The sequence below is a fragment of the Schistocerca piceifrons genome, chromosome 11 (assembly GCF_021461385.2).
Source record: "Schistocerca piceifrons isolate TAMUIC-IGC-003096 chromosome 11, iqSchPice1.1, whole genome shotgun sequence".
Classification (NCBI taxonomy): domain Eukaryota; kingdom Metazoa; phylum Arthropoda; class Insecta; order Orthoptera; family Acrididae; genus Schistocerca; species Schistocerca piceifrons.
Genome location: NC_060148.1, coordinates 96,178,334 through 96,199,897, shown reverse-complemented (window position 1 = coordinate 96,199,897; position 21,564 = coordinate 96,178,334). Strand labels below are relative to the sequence as shown.

At 41.4% G+C, this 21,564-nt stretch overlaps 1 protein-coding gene across 1 annotated transcript in view; it reads right to left on the bottom strand.

The window, feature by feature from the left end:
* The window catches only part of LOC124719748 (beta-1,3-galactosyltransferase 6-like), a 56,437-nt gene extending 35,084 nt beyond the window's left edge, over positions 1–21,353 (bottom strand). Inside the window, exons 1-2 of the mRNA XM_047244949.1 lie at positions 21,240–21,353; positions 9,723–9,910 (exon numbers count right to left, since the gene is read on the bottom strand). Coding sequence (XP_047100905.1) covers positions 9,723–9,910; positions 21,240–21,353 — 302 coding nt within the window. The remainder of the gene's footprint in view (positions 1–9,722; positions 9,911–21,239) is intronic.
* Between the last annotated feature and the right edge of the window lie 211 nt (positions 21,354–21,564).

Genomic DNA, 21,564 nt, shown 5'->3' with positions numbered 1-21,564 from the left:
CAGAAATGTCCTGTTGCTCTTGAAATATCATCCAGAACGATAAGGAAAATTTTGCACTCTGATCTCCACTAACACCCCTACAAGTTGATGGTTGTTAGTCCAGAAGATTGTGTAAAACATACAGATGCTTGCAATGCAATCTTAACCTCTGTGCAAACCGACACTATTCTGTGATTTAGCAATGAGGCACATTTTCGACTGTCCAGCTCAGTAAATGAGCAAAATTTTTGTTACTGGGAGACGGAAAACCCTCATAAACTTCACCAAAGACCTCTGCACAGTCACACAGTGACAGTTCAGTGCCCTGTGTCCTCCATAGGTGTTACTACACCTTACTTCTTTTAATCTTGAGGTGCAACTATTGAGCTATTGTGAGGTGATGGAGAAATTTGTACTCACCAAAATGGGTGTGTATGGTGAGGAATATGACACAGAAGCCTTTTGGTTTTTCAACAGGATGGTGCCACAGCTCATACTGCTGCTTGTTCATGCCAAATTTTGCACGAACAGTTTCCCGGCCACCTGATCTCCTTATGACGGGGTGTTCCGTGGTCCCCTCGCCCCTGGGATTTGAGTCCCTGTGTGTTTTTTCTACGGGGATATCTCAAAGAAGAGGTTTACAAAGGTCAATGAAGGACCTCAGAAGCTCTTAAGAGGGCAATTACAGATGTCATCGCTGGAATAATGCAAGATATGCTGAGAAGAATTTTCAAAAACTTTTTTAAATGACTCAGTACGTGCATCGCTCGCCAAGGTCATCACCTGGGTGAAATAATTTTCAAAACCTAATGAAAATAAAATGGCATTGAATGTAGTTTTCAGAAATAAAAACCGTTTTCAATTACCTTCATTGGCTTTTTTACAATTCACCTGTGAAATCAGAGTCCACTCTGCCCCACCTTGTATCTATTAGGTGGTTGTAGTTAAAGTGCCATCTACTCACATAGGTCCAATGTGGGTTGTAATTATCGTATGACAACAAAACTTGCTAGATTTTCTAATCTGTTAATGTGGAACCAATATACGCTGGAAAAAAAATTAGCTCCAATTTTGGCCACCCTATGTGCATCTGTTACTGTGAAGGCAAGAAAGACATATAGAAAATGTTCCCATAAGTAATGGATTAGAAGTGGGATACGGGCAGAGAAGGTCAGACAAGTCAGAAAGGCATAATGTTGATGTTGTTATTAACTGCCACTTACAAAATGTGTTCAATATGAGCACTGGAGACATTGGCAAGATTCCATTCAGTGCCAGATTTGCATCTGTTGGCCAAAATCGAAACAAACTTTTTTTTCCAGCACAAACCAATTCTGCATTAATGCATTAGCATATCAACCAAATTTTGCTGCCATTTGATAATTACAGCTCACATTGGACTCCCGTGAGTAGCAGCACTTTTAATTATAATCATGTGGTACAAACAAGGAGTGAAAATTATTTATAGGAATGATGATTGTTTTTATGAATATTGTTATCTATTTCACTGGTGTATGAAACAAAGAGACAACTCCTAGCAGTGATGGGAACCACAACACGGTTGGCTACAGAGGTGGTGATGTCAGGTGGACAGTAAATAAACCATCCACCATAACACTTGAGAGGAGCAAATCTGGACCAGAATATTATATTAATCATGAATTAACTTGACATATCATATTATAATGGAATGTATTGTAAGGGGGTCAAAGTGTTATTCATTTTAGCCTAGTTAAAAGGTTTGGGACTGACTAATGTCTGACACCTGGAGAGGATTTGGATCCAGCAAGAGTCACATTGCTGTAGCATTTCTGATGTAATACATGCCAAACTGTAACACTTTGCTATCCAGAGTTTTAATGGTTATCATGTGAACTCAATAATTTATCTATCTTAGTTTCTGAATGAGAGTAGTTTAGATAGATTACATCTGAAGTGGAAATGTTAAATTTTGTTTGATATCTTAAAAGTGATGCCTTCAATAGAAATAATTTTTGTTATATTATTTTCTAGGACATCTACAAGGTAAATGCAATAGGTAGAAGTGGGAATAGAACTTTTATGTTGTCGAGAAAGCTACACTGCAGCTGAAAGTAAAAGAAGTAATAAATGTGTTGTTTGTTTAAAGTAGAAAAGATGAATCTTTAATACTTAAATAGCAACCCTGAAAATATTATCACTGAATTCTTAAGCAATGTGGACTAACATTTACACTATTGGCCATTAAAATTGCACCCCAAGAAGAAATGTAGATGATAAATGGGTATTCATTGGACAAATATATTATACTAGAACTGACATGTGATTACATTTTCACCCAATTTGGGTGCATCGATCCCAAGAAATCAGTACCCAGAACAACCACCTCTGACCGTAATAGCGGCCTTGACACATCTGGGTATTGAGTCAAACAGAGTTTGGATGGTGTGTACAGGTACAGCTGCCCATGCAGCTTCAACACGATACCACAGTTCATCAAGAGTAGTGACTGGCGTATTGTGACGAGCCAGTTGCTCGGCCACCATTGACCAGACGTTTTCAATTGGTGAGAGATCTGGAGAATGTGTTGGCCAGGGCAGCAGTCAAACATTTTCTGTATCCAGAAAGGCCCGTACAGGACGTGCAACATGCGGTCGTCCATTATCCTGCTGAAATGTAGGGTTTTGCAGGGATCGAATGAAGGGTAGAGCCACGGGTCGTAACACATCTGAAAAGTAATGTCCACTGTTCAAAGTGCCGTCAATGCGAACAAGAGGTGACCGAGATGTGTAACCAATGGCACCCCATACCGTCACGCCAGGTGATACGCCAGTATGGCGATGACGAATACATGCATCCAATGTGCATTCACCGCGATGTTGCCAAACACGGATGAGACCATCACGATGCTGTAAACAGAACCTAAATTCATCCAAAAAAATGACGTTTTGCCATTCGTGCACCCAGGTTCGTCGTTGAGTACACCATCGCAGACACTCCTGTCTGTGATGCAGCGTCAAGCATAACCGCAGCCATGGTGGCCGAGCTGATAGTCCGTGCTGCTGCAAACATTGTCGAACTGTTCGTGCAGATGGTTGTTGTCTTGCAAACCTGCCCATCTGTTGACTCATGGATAGAGACGTGGCTGCACGATCCGTTACAGCCGTGCGGATAAGATGCCTGTCATCTCGACTGCTAGTGATACGAGGCCGTTGGGATCCAGCATGGTGTTCTGTATTACCCTCCTGAACCCACCAATTTCATATTCTCCTAACAGTCACTGGATCTCAACCAATGCAAGCAGCAAAGCCGCGATACGATAAACTGCAATCGCAATAGGCTAGAATCAGACCATTATCAAAGTCGGGAACGTGATGGTACGCATTTCTTCTCCTTACACGAGACATCACAACAACGTTTCACTAGGCAACACCAGTCAACTGCTGTTTGTGTATGAGAAATCAGTTGGAAACTTTCCTCATGTCAGCACGTTGTAGGTGTTGCCACCAGCGCCAACCTTTTGTGAATGCTCTGAAAAGCTAATCATTTGCATATCACAGCATCTTCTTCCTGTCGGTTAAATTTCACGTCTGTAGCATGTCATCTTCGTGGTGCAGCAATTTTAATGGCCAGTAGTACATATTCTAGGCTCATTCTGACAGTAGAAGAAAAAAGTGTTTGATGTTATTACAATTATGAGCCTATATAGAATAAAATATTAAAGAACAGATCTGAATTTGCCCATTATAATTTGGTTTAATTAGAAAGATAACAAAAGTGTGGAAAGATAGGTATGACTATCTAAGTATGTGTGTTTATATGCAAAGAAAATTTTTATTTTTGAAATACTAATGATTTAACCTCTGGTAAAGAATCCCCTGGAATATTTCATAGTCTTACAGCAAAATAGTTTCATTTAAATATTGGTAATAAGTTATATGAAAAATTATCTTAGACAAACTAATCATTATAATGATACCTGTGCCAACAAATTGGAGAAGTGCCAAGCACAATGATGCAGTATTACATCTATTATTTCGAACATTTCATGAACCTAATTGCAGGAAGACATCAGCAGCAGAACTATGGAGGACTTTCAATAACAGCTGTGGGACATCACACTAATATGTAACTCATTGAATACACTGAATTCAATCATACAAGGATGTAATTTCAGGTGATTAAATGAAAAGGTACCACCTATAGTTAGAGATACACTAAGATTTCTGTACTTCATTCTTGTAAGCACCAGCAAACCCCCAGTTTTTTTAAAGAATCAAACTCCCATGAGTAAAAAAGCTTCAAACATCTGATTAATTTACAGATGGGTTAATGTATTAAATATTTATTTTTAAACAGGTAAGTGAAAAAGAATTAGGAAAGGTTTGAAATTATGCTTGAGGTTTGATGGTAGTCACCAAGTACTCTCATTATGAAACACTGGATGAATATAAACTGGGTAATTTGTGTTCCATTTTAAGCAAAACCTAGGTTTCAATCTATTTCATTGTTTATGATGTCATAACCCCTTAACTATGAGTTATAAAATTATATAATTTTGCAGGTACAAACAGTGATATAGCTGCATATTGTCTGCAAACTGTATTGCCAATGGAGCTGGTAGTAAACAAGTAATAAATTAAAATGTTATGAGCGTTGCTGAATTTTTACTGCAGGAACAGTGAAAATGCAGCAGCGACTTGTTAAAACTAGAGTCGCCACGGGCCCCACCACCCGCCTCCCGGCAGACAGAGAGCAGCTGATGCAACTGCGCATGTGCAGTACGCTGCTGCCATCTAGCGGCAGCCCACAGAGTTACCCAGAGGCTCCTCACACAGAGAGCATCCCAGAGTGCCCCTGAGAGCTACAACACCAAGAAAAATCGCTTCTCGGCTTTTGGCAAGATCAATGTGTAGTTTTATTTTATTTTATTTTTTTAAAGGCAAAAGGTTCAAGGACACAAACTTTATTTAATGTTTAGGCGTTCGCGCCTTCCTGTTTATAAGGCAATAGATGATGTTGAAATTACTACCGCGTCAGGTCTTGGAGGTCAAGTGATCCTTCAGGGCCCGTCTACGTTTTGTGGAGGTGTTTTGAACTTTACTGTTACCAAAAGTACAGCTGCACAGCATGGTAATGGCTGGATAACTGTTGCTATTGTACGGTACGATGGTAGTACCATTAAAGGTGTTTCTGGATTGGAGGCTTTTAATAACAGAGATGTAATTGCCTTTCGTACATTTCAAGTTTCTGAGGTGTTCAATAGGGACATGAGAACATCTTATTTTACTAGTAACACGGCTTTTGTTTTGAGGATTCGGAATCATCGCAGAATAAATGAACAAGAAGGTGTTTGTCTTTGGGTCAAAGGATCCGGAACTTGTTATGAAATAAAAGTTGTTGGTGATATTGTTTATTATTATAAACATTAAATAAAGTGTGTGTCCTTGAACCTTTTTACTTCTACAAAAAAAAAAAAAAAAAAACTACACATTGATCTTGCCAAAAGCCGAGAAGCGATTCTTCTTGGTGTTGTAGCACTCAGGGGCACTATGGAATGCTCTCTCTGTGTGAGGAAGCTCTGGGTAACTCTGTGGGCTGCCGCTAGATGGCAGCAGCATACTGCGCATGCACAGTTGCGTCAGCTGGTCTTTGCCTGCCGGGAGGTGGGTGATGGGGCGTGTGGCGACTCACTCTAATCATTTTGTGGGGGTGACAGGGGGGGGGGGTGGGTGATGGGGCGTGTGGCGACTCACTCTAATCATTTTGTGGGGGTGACAGGGGAAAGAAATTTCATAAAGGTTTGAAATTATGTATATTCTTTGCAAGAAGTATGCTGGCCACTCTAGACGAGCTATACTGAAGGAAGTCATTCACAAGACATGCACAATGAGGGCGTGAATTGTCATCCATGAAGATGAATTCCTCGCCAATATGCCTCCGATACGGCTGCACTATTGGTCGGAGGATGGTATTCACGTATCGTACAGCCGTTATGGCACCTTCTGTGACCACCAGCGGCGTACGTCAGCCCCGCACAATGCCACTCCAAAACATCAGGGAACCTCCACCTCGCTGCACTCGCTGGACAGTGTGTCTAATGCATTCAGCCTGACCGGGTTACCTCCAAACAAGTCTCCAATGATTGTCTGGTTGAAGGCATATGCGACACTCATCGGTGAAGAGAACATAAGCCAGTCCTGAGCAGTTCATTCCACATGTTGTTGGGCCCATCTCCATTGCGCTGCATGGTGTCGTGGTTGCAAAGATGGACATCAGCATGGATGTTGGGACTGAAGTTGCACTTCATGCAGCCTAATACTCACAGTTTGAGTTGTAACACGATGTCCTGAGGCTGCACAAAAAGCATTATTCAACATGGTGGCATTGCTGTCAGGGTTCCTCCAAGCCATAATCCGTAGGTAGCACACGGGCAGCCTGAGTGAGGCATGTCATCGGCAGTTCCTGTCTTTCTGTACCTCTCCATGTTCGAACAACATTGCTTTGGTTCACTCCGAGACGCCTGGACACTTCCCTTGTTGAGAGCCCTTCCTGGCACAAAGTAACAATGGGGACATGATCAAACCGCGGTATTGACCATCTAGACATGGTTGAACTGCAGACAACACGAGCTGTGTACCTCCTTGCTGGTCGAATGACTGGAACTGATCGGCTGTCAGACCCCCTCTGACTAATAGGCACCGCTCATGTATGGTTGTTTACATCTTTAGGCAGGTTTAGTGACATCTCTGAACAGTCAAAGGGAATGTGCCTGTGATACAATATCCACAGTCAATGTCTATCTTCAGGAGTTCTGGGAACTGGGGCGATGCAAAACTTTTTTTGATGTGTGTAGATTCCTCTTCAGACACATCTAAAGCTTAGTTTTTAAAGTCCTATTTAACTTGCTAAAAGCACATCCAACTATTTTTACTTTTCTGTTTGTATTCCTTGTTATCCCTACAGTCAATGTCTTGAACTGCCCTAAATATAAAAGCTCATCAGCTTGTTCTATGTCCTTGTTCTTAATTTGTACTGTCTTTGAACCTCACCCAGTGTATGCTCATGGATCTCTACATCAGATACATTTAACTCACTTTGACTTGTTTGGAACTGCACAGACTATTGATTAAACTTTTCACTATGAACTAGCTGTAAGCCTGTTTCATTCTTCTCCTGATTGTCTCTGGTGTGGATGTATTCAGATTCATATATGATGTTCCTGACAGTCCAGATGAGTAATTAGCTGAGGTTGGACCATCATGTGGATAAGTTAAACAGAAAGCTCAAATCTGTTTGCTTTGCACTTAGAAATGTCTCTGACTGTGTTGATCCGCAGACAAGATTGCTAGCAGATTTTCACTCAATTCTTTCCTATGGCATTATCTTCTGGGGACTTGCAGTACAGGTGAAAAAAGTATTTGTCCTACATAAATGTCCAATAGGAATATTGTGTAAAATAGATATCCGAACTTCTTGCAGAAGGTAATTCAGGGTTCCAGGGTTCTCACACTTACAAGTCAGTACATATTGGTATTCGTTATTAATAACAAGAATGAACTGAGAGTGAATTCTGCAGTTCACAACAACAATAACAGAAACAGAAATCAAACAATTGTTAAATTCCATCCTGGATTTTCCATTTTTAGAAGTAGAAATCATTTCCATATAGACTATGAACTCCTCTTGTGTCTCCAGAATGCAGTTTTATATTCTGGTGAAAATGTCTGTAATGGAAGATTGAAAATCCCCTAATGTTTAGAAGCAATTTAAAAGAATAAGTCCAGAATAAAACTTCCACTCTCTTGTTACCCAAACGTGACTCACGACCTGCCCTCACAGCGTTACTTCCACCAGTACATCTCCTACCTTCCAAACTTTGCAAAAAGTCTCCTGTTAAACTTGCAGGGCTAGCACTCCTGGAAGAAAGGATACTGTGGTAATCTGGCTTAGACACACCCTGGGGGGCTGTTTCCAGAATGAAATTTTCACTCTACAGTGGAGTGTGTGATGATATGAAACTTCCTGGCAGATTAAAAATGTGTGCCAGACCAGGACTCGAACACAGAGAGGTAGGAGGTGAGGTACTGGTGGATGTAAAGCTGGGCGTAACATTGCAGAGCAATATGAAGTGGGACAAGCGTGTAATGGCAGTTGTGGGGAAGGCGGATAGTCGTCTTTGGTTCATTGGTAGAATTTTGGGAAGATGTGGTTCATCTGTAAAGGAGACCACTTATAAAACACTAATACAACCTATCATGTCAGATTGAGGGAGGACATAGAAGCAATTCAGAGGCGAGCTGCTAGATTTATTACTGGTAGGTTTGATCATCACGCGAGTGTTACGGAAATGCTTCAGGAACTCGGTTGGGAGTCTCTAGAGGAAAGGAGGCGTTCTTTTCATGAATCGCTACTGAGGAAATTTAGAGAACCAGCATTTGAGGCTGACTGCAGTACAGCTTTACTGCCACCAACTTACATTTCGCGGAAAGACCACAAAGATAAGATAAGAGAGATTAGGACTCGTAAAGAGGCATATAGGCAGTCATTTTTCCCTCGTTCCATTTGGGAGTGGAATGGAGAGAAGATGCTAGTTGTGGTATGAGGTACCCTCAGCCATGAACCATATGGTGGATTGCGGAGTATGTATGTAGATGTAAATGTGTTGTGCACGGGTGGCTCAGTTGGTAGAGCACTTGCCTGCGAAAGTTCCTGGGTTCAAGTCACAGTGTGGCACAGTTTTAATCCACGAGGACCTTTCATATCAGCACAACTCCACAGCAGAGTGAAAATTTCATTCTGGAAACAATTCCCCAGGTTGGAGCTAAGCCATGTCTCCACAACATCCTTTCTTCCAGGAGTGCTAGTCCTGTAAGTTTCACAAGAGAAGTTCTCTGGAGTTTGGAAGGTATGAGATGAGGTACTGGCAGAAATAAAGCTGTGGTGCTGGGCTGTGAGTCACGCTCGGGCAGCTCAGTCAGTAGAGCACTTGCCTGCAAAAGGCAAAGGTCCTGGGTTTGAGTCCTCGTCCAACACATAGTGTTAATCTGCCAGGAAGTTTCAAAAGAATAACTCATTATCCACTATTTCTCCAACATATCTGAAGAACTTTAACTCAAGACTGTAAATTCTATGTACTTCCAATATTTCTTTGCCAGTACACTGATGGCTGGTCATCATCTGTGTAAAGATAAAATGATTTGTCTGTAGTACAGTTTTAGATGAAAACAGCAGTTCACTATTGTAAGAGGGGAAATAGTTTGTTTCAATGTAAGTGTTTTTCTCCTAACATAAGCATGCAAAGTAATCTAGAAGTAATCACCGTAACCATGAGCTTGAGTATATTAGCACTAGTCATAATTTGTTGTCAGTATGCTTTACAACAGTAGCCAGCTGTGACTGCATCTGTTAATGTATTAATTGACTCATGCCACATCACTGAAGGCTCTCTTTCATTATGGCATTGATGGCACATGGTGCAAGTGTATAAGTAAATGGACAATAATCATTTATACATTAAACGAATGATGTCATCATTTTTACCTTTTCTGTATGAAAACCGGTTACAATACAAATGAGATAAGATTTTTAAAAATGCCATGCACAGAATAAATTAAATAAATAATCATACTAAAACCAGCCCTTGTTTTCAAAATTACAACTTTTGAAAATAAGAGATATGTGAATTGTATACAACAGCCCAGTTACAGTGAGAATGTCCAAGAGGAAAGTCACTGAAAAATACTGCAAGCTCCGTTACTCACTTGCTCACAGCCTCTACGGGGGAATGCCCGTCGAAGAAACCCCAGTATATGGAAGCCGCAGAAGGGGCTGTGTCTCCTTCTTTGATCTCGTTCATTATCTGCGTCAGCCTGACAAACGAGTCATCGTTGCACTTCATCACGTATTGTGCGAGAGCCTTATTATCTGCCCATACGAACGCCTTCAGCACCTGCAAAGGAAAAATTCATTTAGCTCTCAATGAATGCAAACTGACACAAAAAGACTAAACAATGATGGCATCACTACTGACAGAAAATGAAAATTATGGTAAAGAGCTCTTCCCCTTTTCCGGTATTCCTTTTCTATATTGTGTGGTCATAAGACCCGTTCAGGAGAAGGCAAAATGAAAACTGACAGATTGAAGTGTATTTATCAGTAGTTTGGTGCGATTCTTGTATAAAACAATCTCATTTTGCTTGCCACACCAAAATTTGGCAAAACCTCAAGCTTTCAACAATCACCTGCACCTGATACGATAGCTCCATATTTAGCAATTATATACAACCGCTCGCTCACACAAATATTCGTACCTAAAGACAGGAAAATTGCTAAGTCACACCGATACCCAAAAAGGGAAGTAGGAGTAATCCTCTGAATTACCGACCCATATCACTAACGTCGATTTGCGGTAGAGTTTTGGAACATATACTGTGTTCGAACATTATGAAGTACCTAGAAGAAAACGATTTATTTACACATAGTTAGCACGGATTCAGAAAACATCATTCTTGTGAAACACAATTAGCTCTTTATACTCATGAAGTAATGAGTGCTATTGACAGGGGCTGTCAAATTGATTCCATATTTTTAGATTTCCAGAAGGCTTTCGACACTGTTCCTCACAACCGTCTTCTAACCAAATTGCATGCCTATGGAATATTGCCTCAGCTGTGCCACTGGATTCGTGATTTCCTGTCAGAAAGGTCACAGTTTGTAGTAATAGTTGGAAAGTTGTTGAGTAAAACAGAAGTAATATCCAGTGTTCCCCAAGGAAGTGTTATAGGCCCTCTATTGCTTCTGATCTATATTAATGACATAGGAGACAATCTGAGTAGCCATCTTAGATTGTTTGCAGATGACACTGTCATTTACTGTCTTGTAAAGTCATCAGATGATGAAAACAAATTGCAAAATGATTTAGATAAGATATCTGTATGGTGTGGAGCATGGAAATTGACCCTGAATGAAGAAAAGTGTAAAGTTATTCACATGAGTACGAAGAGAAATCTGCTAAATTTCGATTACGCGATATGTCAAACAAATCTAAAGGCTGTAAATTCAACTAAATACTTAAGGATTACAATTACAAATAACCTAAATTGGAATGATCACATAGATAATGTTGTGGGTAGAGCAAACGAAAGACAGTGATTCAATGGCAGAAACTTAGAAGGTGCAACAGGTCTACTAAAGAGACTGTTTACACCACACTTGTCCACCCTATTCTGGAGTATTGCTGCATGGTGTGGGGTCTGCATCAGTTGGAAGTGACGGATGACACTGAAAAAGTTCAAAGAAGGGCAGCTCGTTTTGTATTAGGGGAGATAGTGCCACAGACATGATATATGAGTTGGAGTGGCAATCGTTAAAACAAAGGCGTTTTTCATTGCAACGGGATCTTCTCATGAAATTTCAATCACCAATTTTCTTCTCCAATTGCAAAAACATTCTGTTGGCACCCACCTAGAAAGGGATAAATGATCACCACAATAAAATAAGAGAAATCAGGGCTCGCACAGAAAAATTTAAGGGCTTGTTTTTCCCACATGCCATTTGAGAGTGGAACAGTAAAGAGACAGCTTGAAGGTGGTTCATTGAACCCTCTGCCAGGCACTTTATTGTGACTAGCAGAGTAATCATATAGATTTAGATGTAGATCTCTGTCAGGAGCAAATGACTGTCAGTTGCTCCTGTAACGAAAGTGGACAGCGTGTTACACTAATTTTAGTATAGAACCTGATAACACTGCTTTGGTACACACCACAATCCACTACTTTGCTATACAATCAAATTGACTGACATTATATGCATTACATGCACAACACATAGGATAAGAATCTCATTGCTTCTTATTAGATATAGACATGCATAGATGTAAAAAAAATTTGAGGCCTATGCCCACAATTAAATGATGGTTGAACACAGATGCTTGCTGCAGCCAATAAAAATCTGCTGTGACTGAGAACTGTACACAGGGAATCAGACTGTGAGGACATCCAGTTTTAACATTTATTTCATCCTTTTGGGATAGAGTTTTCTGGGAAGTTATTGAAATATGTTTTACAAATGACTTAATTAATTATGATAATGGTTTTAAGCTTGAAAACATGTTGATTCTGGCACAGGCAATAGGTAACTCTCTTAGATACCCCCTGTTGACCAGAATTAGTGAAACAACATCTTTCACAGATGTGTCACGGCAGCACATACCTCTGACTCACACACGGTATTTATTCCACTACGATTTGCCACATACTCAAATACAGCTGACTTGTCTTACTTGTATACAGGGTGGATGGAAGCACTTTACCATCAGTCTTTCTGATTAGCTCTGAAGATGGAAGAAATGTTCACACCTGAAATACTAATAGTATAAAAATTTTAGTTAGAGCCAAATGCCCGCAATTTTACTGGTCAATAAAAAGGTACTCCACAAAATTGGTGAGGGAAGGAATACAGGATGACCCCATTATAAGCAGATTCATTATCTGCATTTTCACATATACGAAATTTTAGTTTTAAGTCCAATGCCGCCATTTGTTATGAGTACATGAAGCAGAAATGTGTTGGTGGACATTACATCATGTCTGATGAGACCTGAAGCATCAGTTCCGATCAGCAGAGCTGTGAAGTTGCACTTGACAGGCTCTGCATTTAAAATACTGTGTAAAAGGAATTTCAAGGGAAATATAAGTGTACAAAGATCTTATTCATTAGAAACAAAGTTACAAGTTTTGGATTGCAATGAGAAAGGTGAGTGTATTGTTGACATTCGGCATGCTTTAGAACGTAGTTTATCCACTGTGAGAACTGATCACAACAGTGTGGTATCAGTTTGAAAAACCACCCAATCTTCAATTGAATTAAGTGTGCCTAGAGTGACCAAATCTCGCTCGGAGACATTGGAAGAAAAAAAAAAAGAAAAAATGCTAAGCCTTTCGACCGAGCACCACAACTGACAGCATGTGCCTCTCTCTGGAGCTGCTATTCGTGCTAAAGTTGAGAGCTCATATGCAGATTTAATGAAAGAAGAGGAAGGTCTGGCAACTTTCTCAGCCAGCTGAGCTCAGTTCGATTACTTACGGCACCATTTTGACTTTCACAACATTAAAAATGACAGGAGAGGCAGCTGACACTGGAGCTGAGGATCTTAAAAAGAGGTTGAAAGAAATTGTGACAGAAAAAGGCTATACTCTGAAGCCAGTTTTCAACCTCGATGGAACAGGCTTATTCGGAAATGGATGCCAAACTGCACATTCCTTTCTATTGAAAAAAACAGCACCTGGATTTAAGGCTGCCAAGGACTGGTGCACTATTCTTTCCAGAGGAAATGTTACAGGGGACAGCAAATTAAAGCCCCTTATTATCTACCACTCTCAAAATCCTAGGGCACTAAAGGGTCGCGACAAGAGTGACTCAGGTGGAGTGAAAAAGAATGGATGACTTCTGCCATTCTCAGCAATTATTATATTAATGAACTGAATAGGGAACTGAAGGCCTGCTGTGAGAAATAAAAATAACCTTTCAGAATTCTTCTCCTCCTTGGCAATGTTCCCAGCCACCCATTCTCCATTATTGATTCAAATTAAAACACTGGAGCCCATTTCTGCCGCTGAACACTACATCTGTCCCGCAACCCGTGCACCAGGAGTTATTTCTACATTCAGGGCATATTACTTGCATAAAACTTTCTCAAGTCTCATAGAAGAATGTGAATTGAGTGACAAGCTTACCATCAGATTTTCTGCCAACAGTTCAATATTAAGATGGCGACCGATGTTATTAGAGACGCACGGACTGGTATCATTCCAAAATGTGTGAATGGTAAATAGAGGAAACTGTGGTGCAATTCTGTGCCAGTTCTAGGAGAAGTAGTGACCTCGCCATTGCAACAAAATAAGCTGTGGACGTGGCACAGCAGATTAGATTCACTGATGTCGACGAACAGAATGTCTGCGACCTCCTAAACTCTCATTACAAAGATCTTAGCAATGAAGATTTGCATGTAAGAAAATATGTTACAGAAATTGAGCCGACTACAGCATCATCAGACTCTTCCAATGTATGAGAGGTATTTCATGGATAAGTGACCGGTTGGTATTATTCTGTGTATTGTTTGATGCATCAACAATAAAAATTATGACAGATGTAGTTGGGAGCTCGAGCAAGAAGTATGTGTCTTTGTTTTTTCACAGTGTACTCTAACAAAAAATTGGTAAGCAATACAAATGGACACTGCAAGAGTCTCAGGTACTGTGACTGTTGAAGGGCAGAGGTCATACATCATGATCAAAACTTTATAAGGCAAAAACCCAACAGAAATCAACAGTGCGTTAAGTGAAGTTTGTGGTGAGTTCACAGTAGACTGTAGTACAGTTTCACGTTTGGTTAATTATTTTTGTGATGACCATATGAGCATAGATGATAATCCAAAGGCCAAAAATGTCAACAGATGAATAAAGTGTGAAGCTTGTGGCAGATGCTGCTGAACAAGATCACAGTGCCACTTGTGAAGAAGTCTCTGAAGCCACGAGAATTCCCCCAACATCAGTAAAGTGCCCTCCGCCACACCCCGTTGGGTGGCTTGCGGAGTATAAATGTAGATGTAGTATTTCGTATTCTCACAGATGATTTGAAGAAGAGGAAAATTTCTGCCAGATGGATCCCACACTGTTCGACTGCTGAAGACAAGCAGAAACTGCTGGACATTGTAACCTTGCTCAGACAATGATTAGACCAAGAAGGTCAAGCATTCTTGGGTCGAATTGTCACAACTGATGAACCGGAGCTGAAATGACAGTCCAATGAGTAGAGAGCTTCAGATTCTCCCCCTCCACAAACATTTTTATGTGCTCAGTCACAGCTCAAGTAACAGATGATTTTCGCTCATGATCACCAAGGAATCAACATGACAGTTAGATCCCATGTGGAACAAGTGTCTCAGCAGTGTATTATTGTACCTCCATGCAAAACCTGTGCAGAAAAAATGTACAAAACACGACCTCAGTTGGTCGAGGCTGTGGCCCAAATTCTCAACGACAATGCTCACCCTTATATCGGCAGTGTCGCAGCCCAAACGTTCACAAATACGGATGGGAAGTGTTGCTGCATCCTCCCTACAGCCTGAATATGAGTTCACCAGACTTTGACATGTTCCTTAAGTTGAAAAAATATGTGTGGATGTTGTTATCTATCTCAGGAAGAGCTTTCTACCACTGTTGCCTGAGCCATTTGACAGATGAACAGAAGATGGTCCTGGATGGAATACTAGAGCTTCCAAGACATTGGGATTGAGTCATAGAGAAGCAGGGAGACTATGTTGGAGGGCTGTAAAGAAACATTGAAAAAAATAGACGTAAGTAAAAAAAAATTATTGTGCATTATTCAGCGTGTTACAAAAACATACGGCCAAACTTTCAGGAAACATTCCTCACACACAAAGAAAGAAAACATGTTATGTGGACATGTGTCTGGAAACGCTTACTTTTCATGTTAGAGCTCATTTTATTACTTCTCTTCAAATCACATTAATCATGGAATGGAAACACACAGCAACAGAACGTACCAGCGTGACTTTAAACACTTTGTTACAGGAACTGTTCAAAATGTCCTCCGTTAGCGAGGATACATGCATCCACCCTCCGTCGCATGGAATGCCTGATGCGCTGATGCAGCCCTGGAGAATGGCGTATTGTATCACAGCCGTCCACAATACGAGCACGAAGAGTCTCTACATTTGGTACCGGGGTTGCGTGGACGAGAGCTTTCAAATGTCCCCATAAATGAAAGTCAAGAGGGTTGAGGTCAGGAGAGTGTGGAGGCCACAGAATTGGTCCGCTTCTACCAATCCATCGGTCACTGAATCTGTTGTTGAGAAGCGTACGAACACTTTCCAGAATGAGATTTTCACTCTGCAGCGGAGTGTGCGCTGATATGAAACTTCCTGGGAGATTAAAACTGTGTGCCCGACCGAGACTCAAACTCGGGACATTTGCCTTTCGAGTCTCGGTCCGGCACACAGTTTTAATCTGCCAGGAAGTTTCGTACGAACACTTTGACTGAAATGTGCAGGAGCTCCATCGTGCATGAACCACATGTTGTGTCGTACTTGTAAAGGCACATGTTCTAGTAGCACAGGTAGAGTATCCCATATGAAATCATGATAACGTGCTCCATTGAGCATAGGTGGAAGAACATGGGGCCCAATCAAGACATCACCAACAATGCCTGCCCAAACGTTCACAGAAAATCTGTGTTGATGACGTGATTGCACAATTGCGTGCAGATGCTCGTCAGCCCACACATGTCGATTGTGAAAATTTACAATTTGATCACGTTGGAATGAAGCTTCATCCATAAAGAGAACATCTGCACTGAAATGAGGATTGACACATTGTCGGATGAACCACTCGCAGAAGTGTACCCGTGGAGGCCAATCAGCTGCTGATAGTGCCTGCACACGCTGTACATGGTACGGAAACAACTGGTTCTCCCGTAGCACTCTCGATACAGTGACGTGGTCAACGTTACCTTGTACAGCAGCAACTTCTCTGACGCTGACATTAGGGTTATCGTCAACTGCATGAAGAATTGCCTCGTCCATTGCAGGTGTCCTCGTTGTTCTAGGTCTTCCCCAATCGCGAGTCGTAGGCTGGAATGTTCCGTGCTCCCTAAGACGCCAATCAATTGCTTCGACTGTCTTCCTGTCGGGACACCTTTGTTCTGGAAATCTGTCTTGATACAAATGTACCGTGCCACAGCTATTGCCCCATGCTAATCCTTACATCAAATGGGCAGCTGCGAACTCTGCATTTGTAAACATTGCACTGACTGCAAAACCACATTCGTGATGAACACTAACCTGTTGATACTACGTACTGATGTGCTTGACAGAGCAATGAGTCGTATGTCAACACAAGCACCGAAGTCAACATTACCTTCCTTCAATTGAGCCAACTGGTGATGAATCGAGGAAGTACAGTACATACTGACGAAACTAAAATAAGCTCTAAGATGGAAATTAAGCGTTTCCGGACACATGTCCACATAACATCTTTTCTTTATTTGTGTGTGAGGAATGTTTCCTGAAAGTTTGGCCATACCTTTTTGTAACACCCTGTTTATGAAATGTCTCTCAGATGATTCAGAAGCTATTTAGGTTGTATGAGGACTTAATGAAAATGATTTTAGGTAGGGAACTGGAAGACAGTATGCTGCTTGATGCATTATTTTAGAACATAACTTATTTCAGCTTTGTTTATAATTTGTATAAAATATAATTTATAAGGTTTATTTTTGCATTTGATCTTGTACTCATTTCCTGACATTGTAGATGGACATATGTCAACTTTGTGTAAACCATTATTGCTGTCTGCAGTTGCATGTAATATTAGTTTTCAGCAGCATTATAACATTGTTCTATAATTTGCTGTTGCACATATATTATAATATGTTTTTTATTATATGACAGTTGTAGAAATTCAAGGGTAACAGCTAACTGTTTAGTCAAAGATACTAAAGTTGTTGTGGGTCACGTTTCTATGGAACTGTTACTGATGTGTTTGTAATCTTCAGTGTTTTGTTTATTTGTTATCTCTATGCAAAATTTCAATAAAAGTTTTTAAAAACTGTCTGCATTTGAAATCAGTTTGTTTATTTAGTATATTGTATGGATAATCATGGTGTGTACGTGTATTTCAGATTCCTCCAAAATATCGACGACTGTACCTTTTCATATTTTGTGCAGGATTTGTGATGCATTTTCAGAGTTGTCGACTTTGTTTTTATTATTTTCAAGGTGTGTAAAGAACGTGGATTGGTTGTTATTTGTTTCTCTCATGTGTTCTCTGAATCTAATGATGAAATTTCTTTCTGTCTGTCCTTCATAAAATATCAAGCAGCATACCTTATTACAATTCTCTGCATAATGTCCTACTGTGACATAATATATGCTGAAGGCCCACAATAAGGAAAACTATGTGCCTCGTCAATGGCCTTGCCACAGTGGTTCCCGTCAGGTCACCAATGCTAAGTGCTGTCGGGTTGGGCTAGCACTCGAATGGGTGCCCATCCGGTCTGCGAGTGCAGTTGGCAAGCGGTGTGCACTCAGCCCTTGTGAGGCAAACTGAGGAGCTACTTGACTGACAAGCAGTGGCTCTGGTCTCGTAAACTGACGCACAGCTGGGAGAGTGGTGTGCTCCTCACATGCACCTCCATATCCGCATCCAGTGATGCCTTGGGCTGAGGATGACATGGCGGTCGGTCTTGCTGTTGGGCCTTCATGCCCTGTTCGGATGGAGTTTAGTTTTACTATGTGCCTTAGCATTAAATTTTTAAGTGTATTAATTTTGCATTAAAATGCATTTCCAAAGGACGATAATGGTTATTTTTGGTAAAAGTAGTAGGAAACTCTACATCTACATCTACATCCATACTATGCAAGCCACCTGACGGTGTGTGGCAGAGGGTACCTTGAGTGCCTCTATCAGTTCTCTCTTCTATTCCAGTCTCGTGTTGTTCGTGGGTGTCTTGAAAGGAGGGTATAAGATGAACATCAACAAAAGCAAAACGAGGGTAATGGAATGTAGTCGAATTAAGTCAGGTGATGCTGAGGGAATTAGATTAGGAAATGAGACACTTAAAGTAGTAAAGGAGTTTTGCTATTTGGGGAGCAAAATAACTGATGATGGTCGAAGTAGAGAGGATATAAAATGTAGACTGGCAATGGCAAGGAAAGCGTTTCTGAACAAGAGAAATTTGTTAACATCGAGTATAGATTTAAGTGTCAGGAAGTCATTTCTGAAAGTATTTGTATGGAGTGTAGCCATGTATGGAAGTGAAACATGGACGATAAATAGTTTGGATAAGAAGAGAATAGAAGCTTTTGAAATGTGGCACTACAGAAGAATGTTGAAGATTAGGTGGATAGATCACATAATTAATGAGGAAGTATTGAATAGGATTGGGAGAAGAGAAGTTCGTGGCACAACTTGACTAGAAGAAGGGATCAGTTGGTAGGACATGTTCTGAGACATCGAGGGATCACAAATTTAGCATTGGAGGGCAGCGTGGAGGGTAAAAATCGTAGATGGAGACCAAGAGATGAATACACTAAGCAGATTCGGAAGGATGTAGGTTGCAGTAGGTACTGGGAGATGAAGAAGCTTGCACAGGATAGAGTAGCATGGAGAGCTGCATCAAACCAGTCTCAGGACTGAAGACCACAACAACAACATTGTTCGTGGAAAGAAAGATTGTCGGTATGCCTCTGTGTGGGCTCTAATCTCTCTGATTTTATCCTCATGGTCTCTTCGTGAGATATACATAGGGGGAAGCAATATAATGCTTGACTCCTCGGTGAAGGTATGTTCTTGAAACTTCAACAAAAGCCTGTACCGAGGTACTGAGCATCTCTCTTGCAGAGTCTTCCACTGGAGTTTATCTATCATCTCCGTAACGTTTTTGCGATTACTAAATGATCCTGTAACAAAGCGCGCTGCTCTCCGTTGGATCTTCTCTATCTCTTCTGTCAACCCTATCTGGTACGGATCCCACACTGGTGAGCAGTATTCAAGCAGTGGGCGAACAAATCTACTGTAACCTACTTCCTTTGTTTTCCAATTGCACGTGGCATCTGCTTTACCGACGATCAACTTTATATCATCATTCCATTTTAAATCAATCCTAATGTCTGCTCCCAGATAATTCATGGAATTAACTGCTTCCAGTTGCTGACCTGCTATATTGTAGCTAAACGATAAAGGATCTTTCTTTCTATGTATTTGCAGCACATTACACTTGTCTACATTGAGATTCAATTGCCATTACCTGCACCATGCGTCAATTCGCTGCAGATCCTCCTGCATTTCAGTACAATTTTCCATTGTTACAACTTCTCGATATACCACAGCATCATCCGCAAAAAGCCTCAGTGAACTTCCAATGTTATCCACAAGGTCATTTATGTATATTGTGAATAGTAACAGTCCTACGACACTCCCCTGCGGCACACCTGAAATTACTCTTACTTCGGAAGACTTCTCTCCATTGAGAATGACATGCTGCGTTCTGTTATCTAGGAACTCTTCAATCCAATCACACAATTGGTCTGATAGTCCATATGCTCTTACTTTGTTCATTAAACGACTGTGGGGAACTGTATCAAACGCCTTGCGGAAGTCAAGAAATACGGCATCTACCTGGGAACCCGTGTCTATGGCCCTCTGAGTCTCGTGGACGAATAGCGCGAGCTGGGTTCACACGATCGTCTTTTTCAAAACACATGCTGATTCCTACAGAGCAGATATCTAATATCCAGAAAAGTCATTATACTCAAACATAATACGTGTTGCAAAATTCTACAACTGATCAACGTTAGAGATATACGTCTATAGTTCTGCACATCTGTTCGACGTCCCTTCTGGAAAATGGAGCTGACCTTTGCCCTTTTCCAATCCTTTGGAACGCTACACTCTTCTAGAGACCTACTGTACACCGCTGCAAGAAGTTCCTTCGCGTACTCCGTGTAAAATCGAACTGGTATCCCATCAGGTCCAGCGGCCTTTCCTTTTGTTTCTCTATTCCTCTGTCGTCTATTTCGATATCTGCCATTTTGTCATCTGTGCAACAATCTAGAGAAGGAACTACAGTGCAGTCTTCCTCTGTGAAACAGCTCTGGAAAAAGACATTTAGTATTTCGGACTTTAGTCTGTCATCCTCTGTTTCAGCACCATTTTGGTCACAGAGTGTCTGGGCATTTTGTTTTGATCCACCTACCGCTCTGGCATAAGATCAAACTTTCTTAGAATTCTCTGCCAAGTCAGTACATAGAACTTTAGTTTCGAATTCATTGAACGCCTCTCGCATAGCCCTCCACACACTACATTTCACTTCATGTAATTTTTGTTTGTCTGCAAGGCTTTGGCTATATTTATGTTTGCTGTGAAGTTTCCTTTGCTTCCGCAGCAGTTTTCTAACTCGGTTGTTGTATCACGGTGACTCTTTTCCATCTCTTACGATCTTGCTTGGCACATACTGATCTAATGCATATTGTACGTAAGTTTTGAACTTTGTCGAAAACTGCGATTTTAAACTTAATATGTCAGTAAATGAGAACCTAACCCCACATTTTATATATAAAATGGCTCTCGATTCACACAAATTCGGTACACACGGCAGTTCTGTGGATGTAGCTGACGCGTATAACGAAATTTACCTGCAGTAGAAAATACTAATTAGCAGAAAGGACGGGACGATAGGATGCACGTTAAGATGCGAACCTTGAGTGTGAGGTTGGCAGGAGTGTCGACGAGGTCGGGCAGCAGCAGCATGTCGTGGTGCAGGTCGCGCTCCTCCAGCAGCCGGCGCGTGTCCTCCTCGTCGAGCCCGGCCATCCCCACCACGAAGTAGCACTTGGCGTCCAAGTCCTGCGAGCACGACCGGAACCACGTGTCGCGCAGCACGCGGCGCCGCTCCTCGGAGGCGGGCGACGACACGGCCAGCACCACCAGGAACTGGCTGATCGGCTCCTCGTCCCTCGGCGGGTGCGGGGGCGGCTGCTGCGCGGGCAGCTGCTGCGCGGAGAGCTGCTGCGGGGCCGCCGGC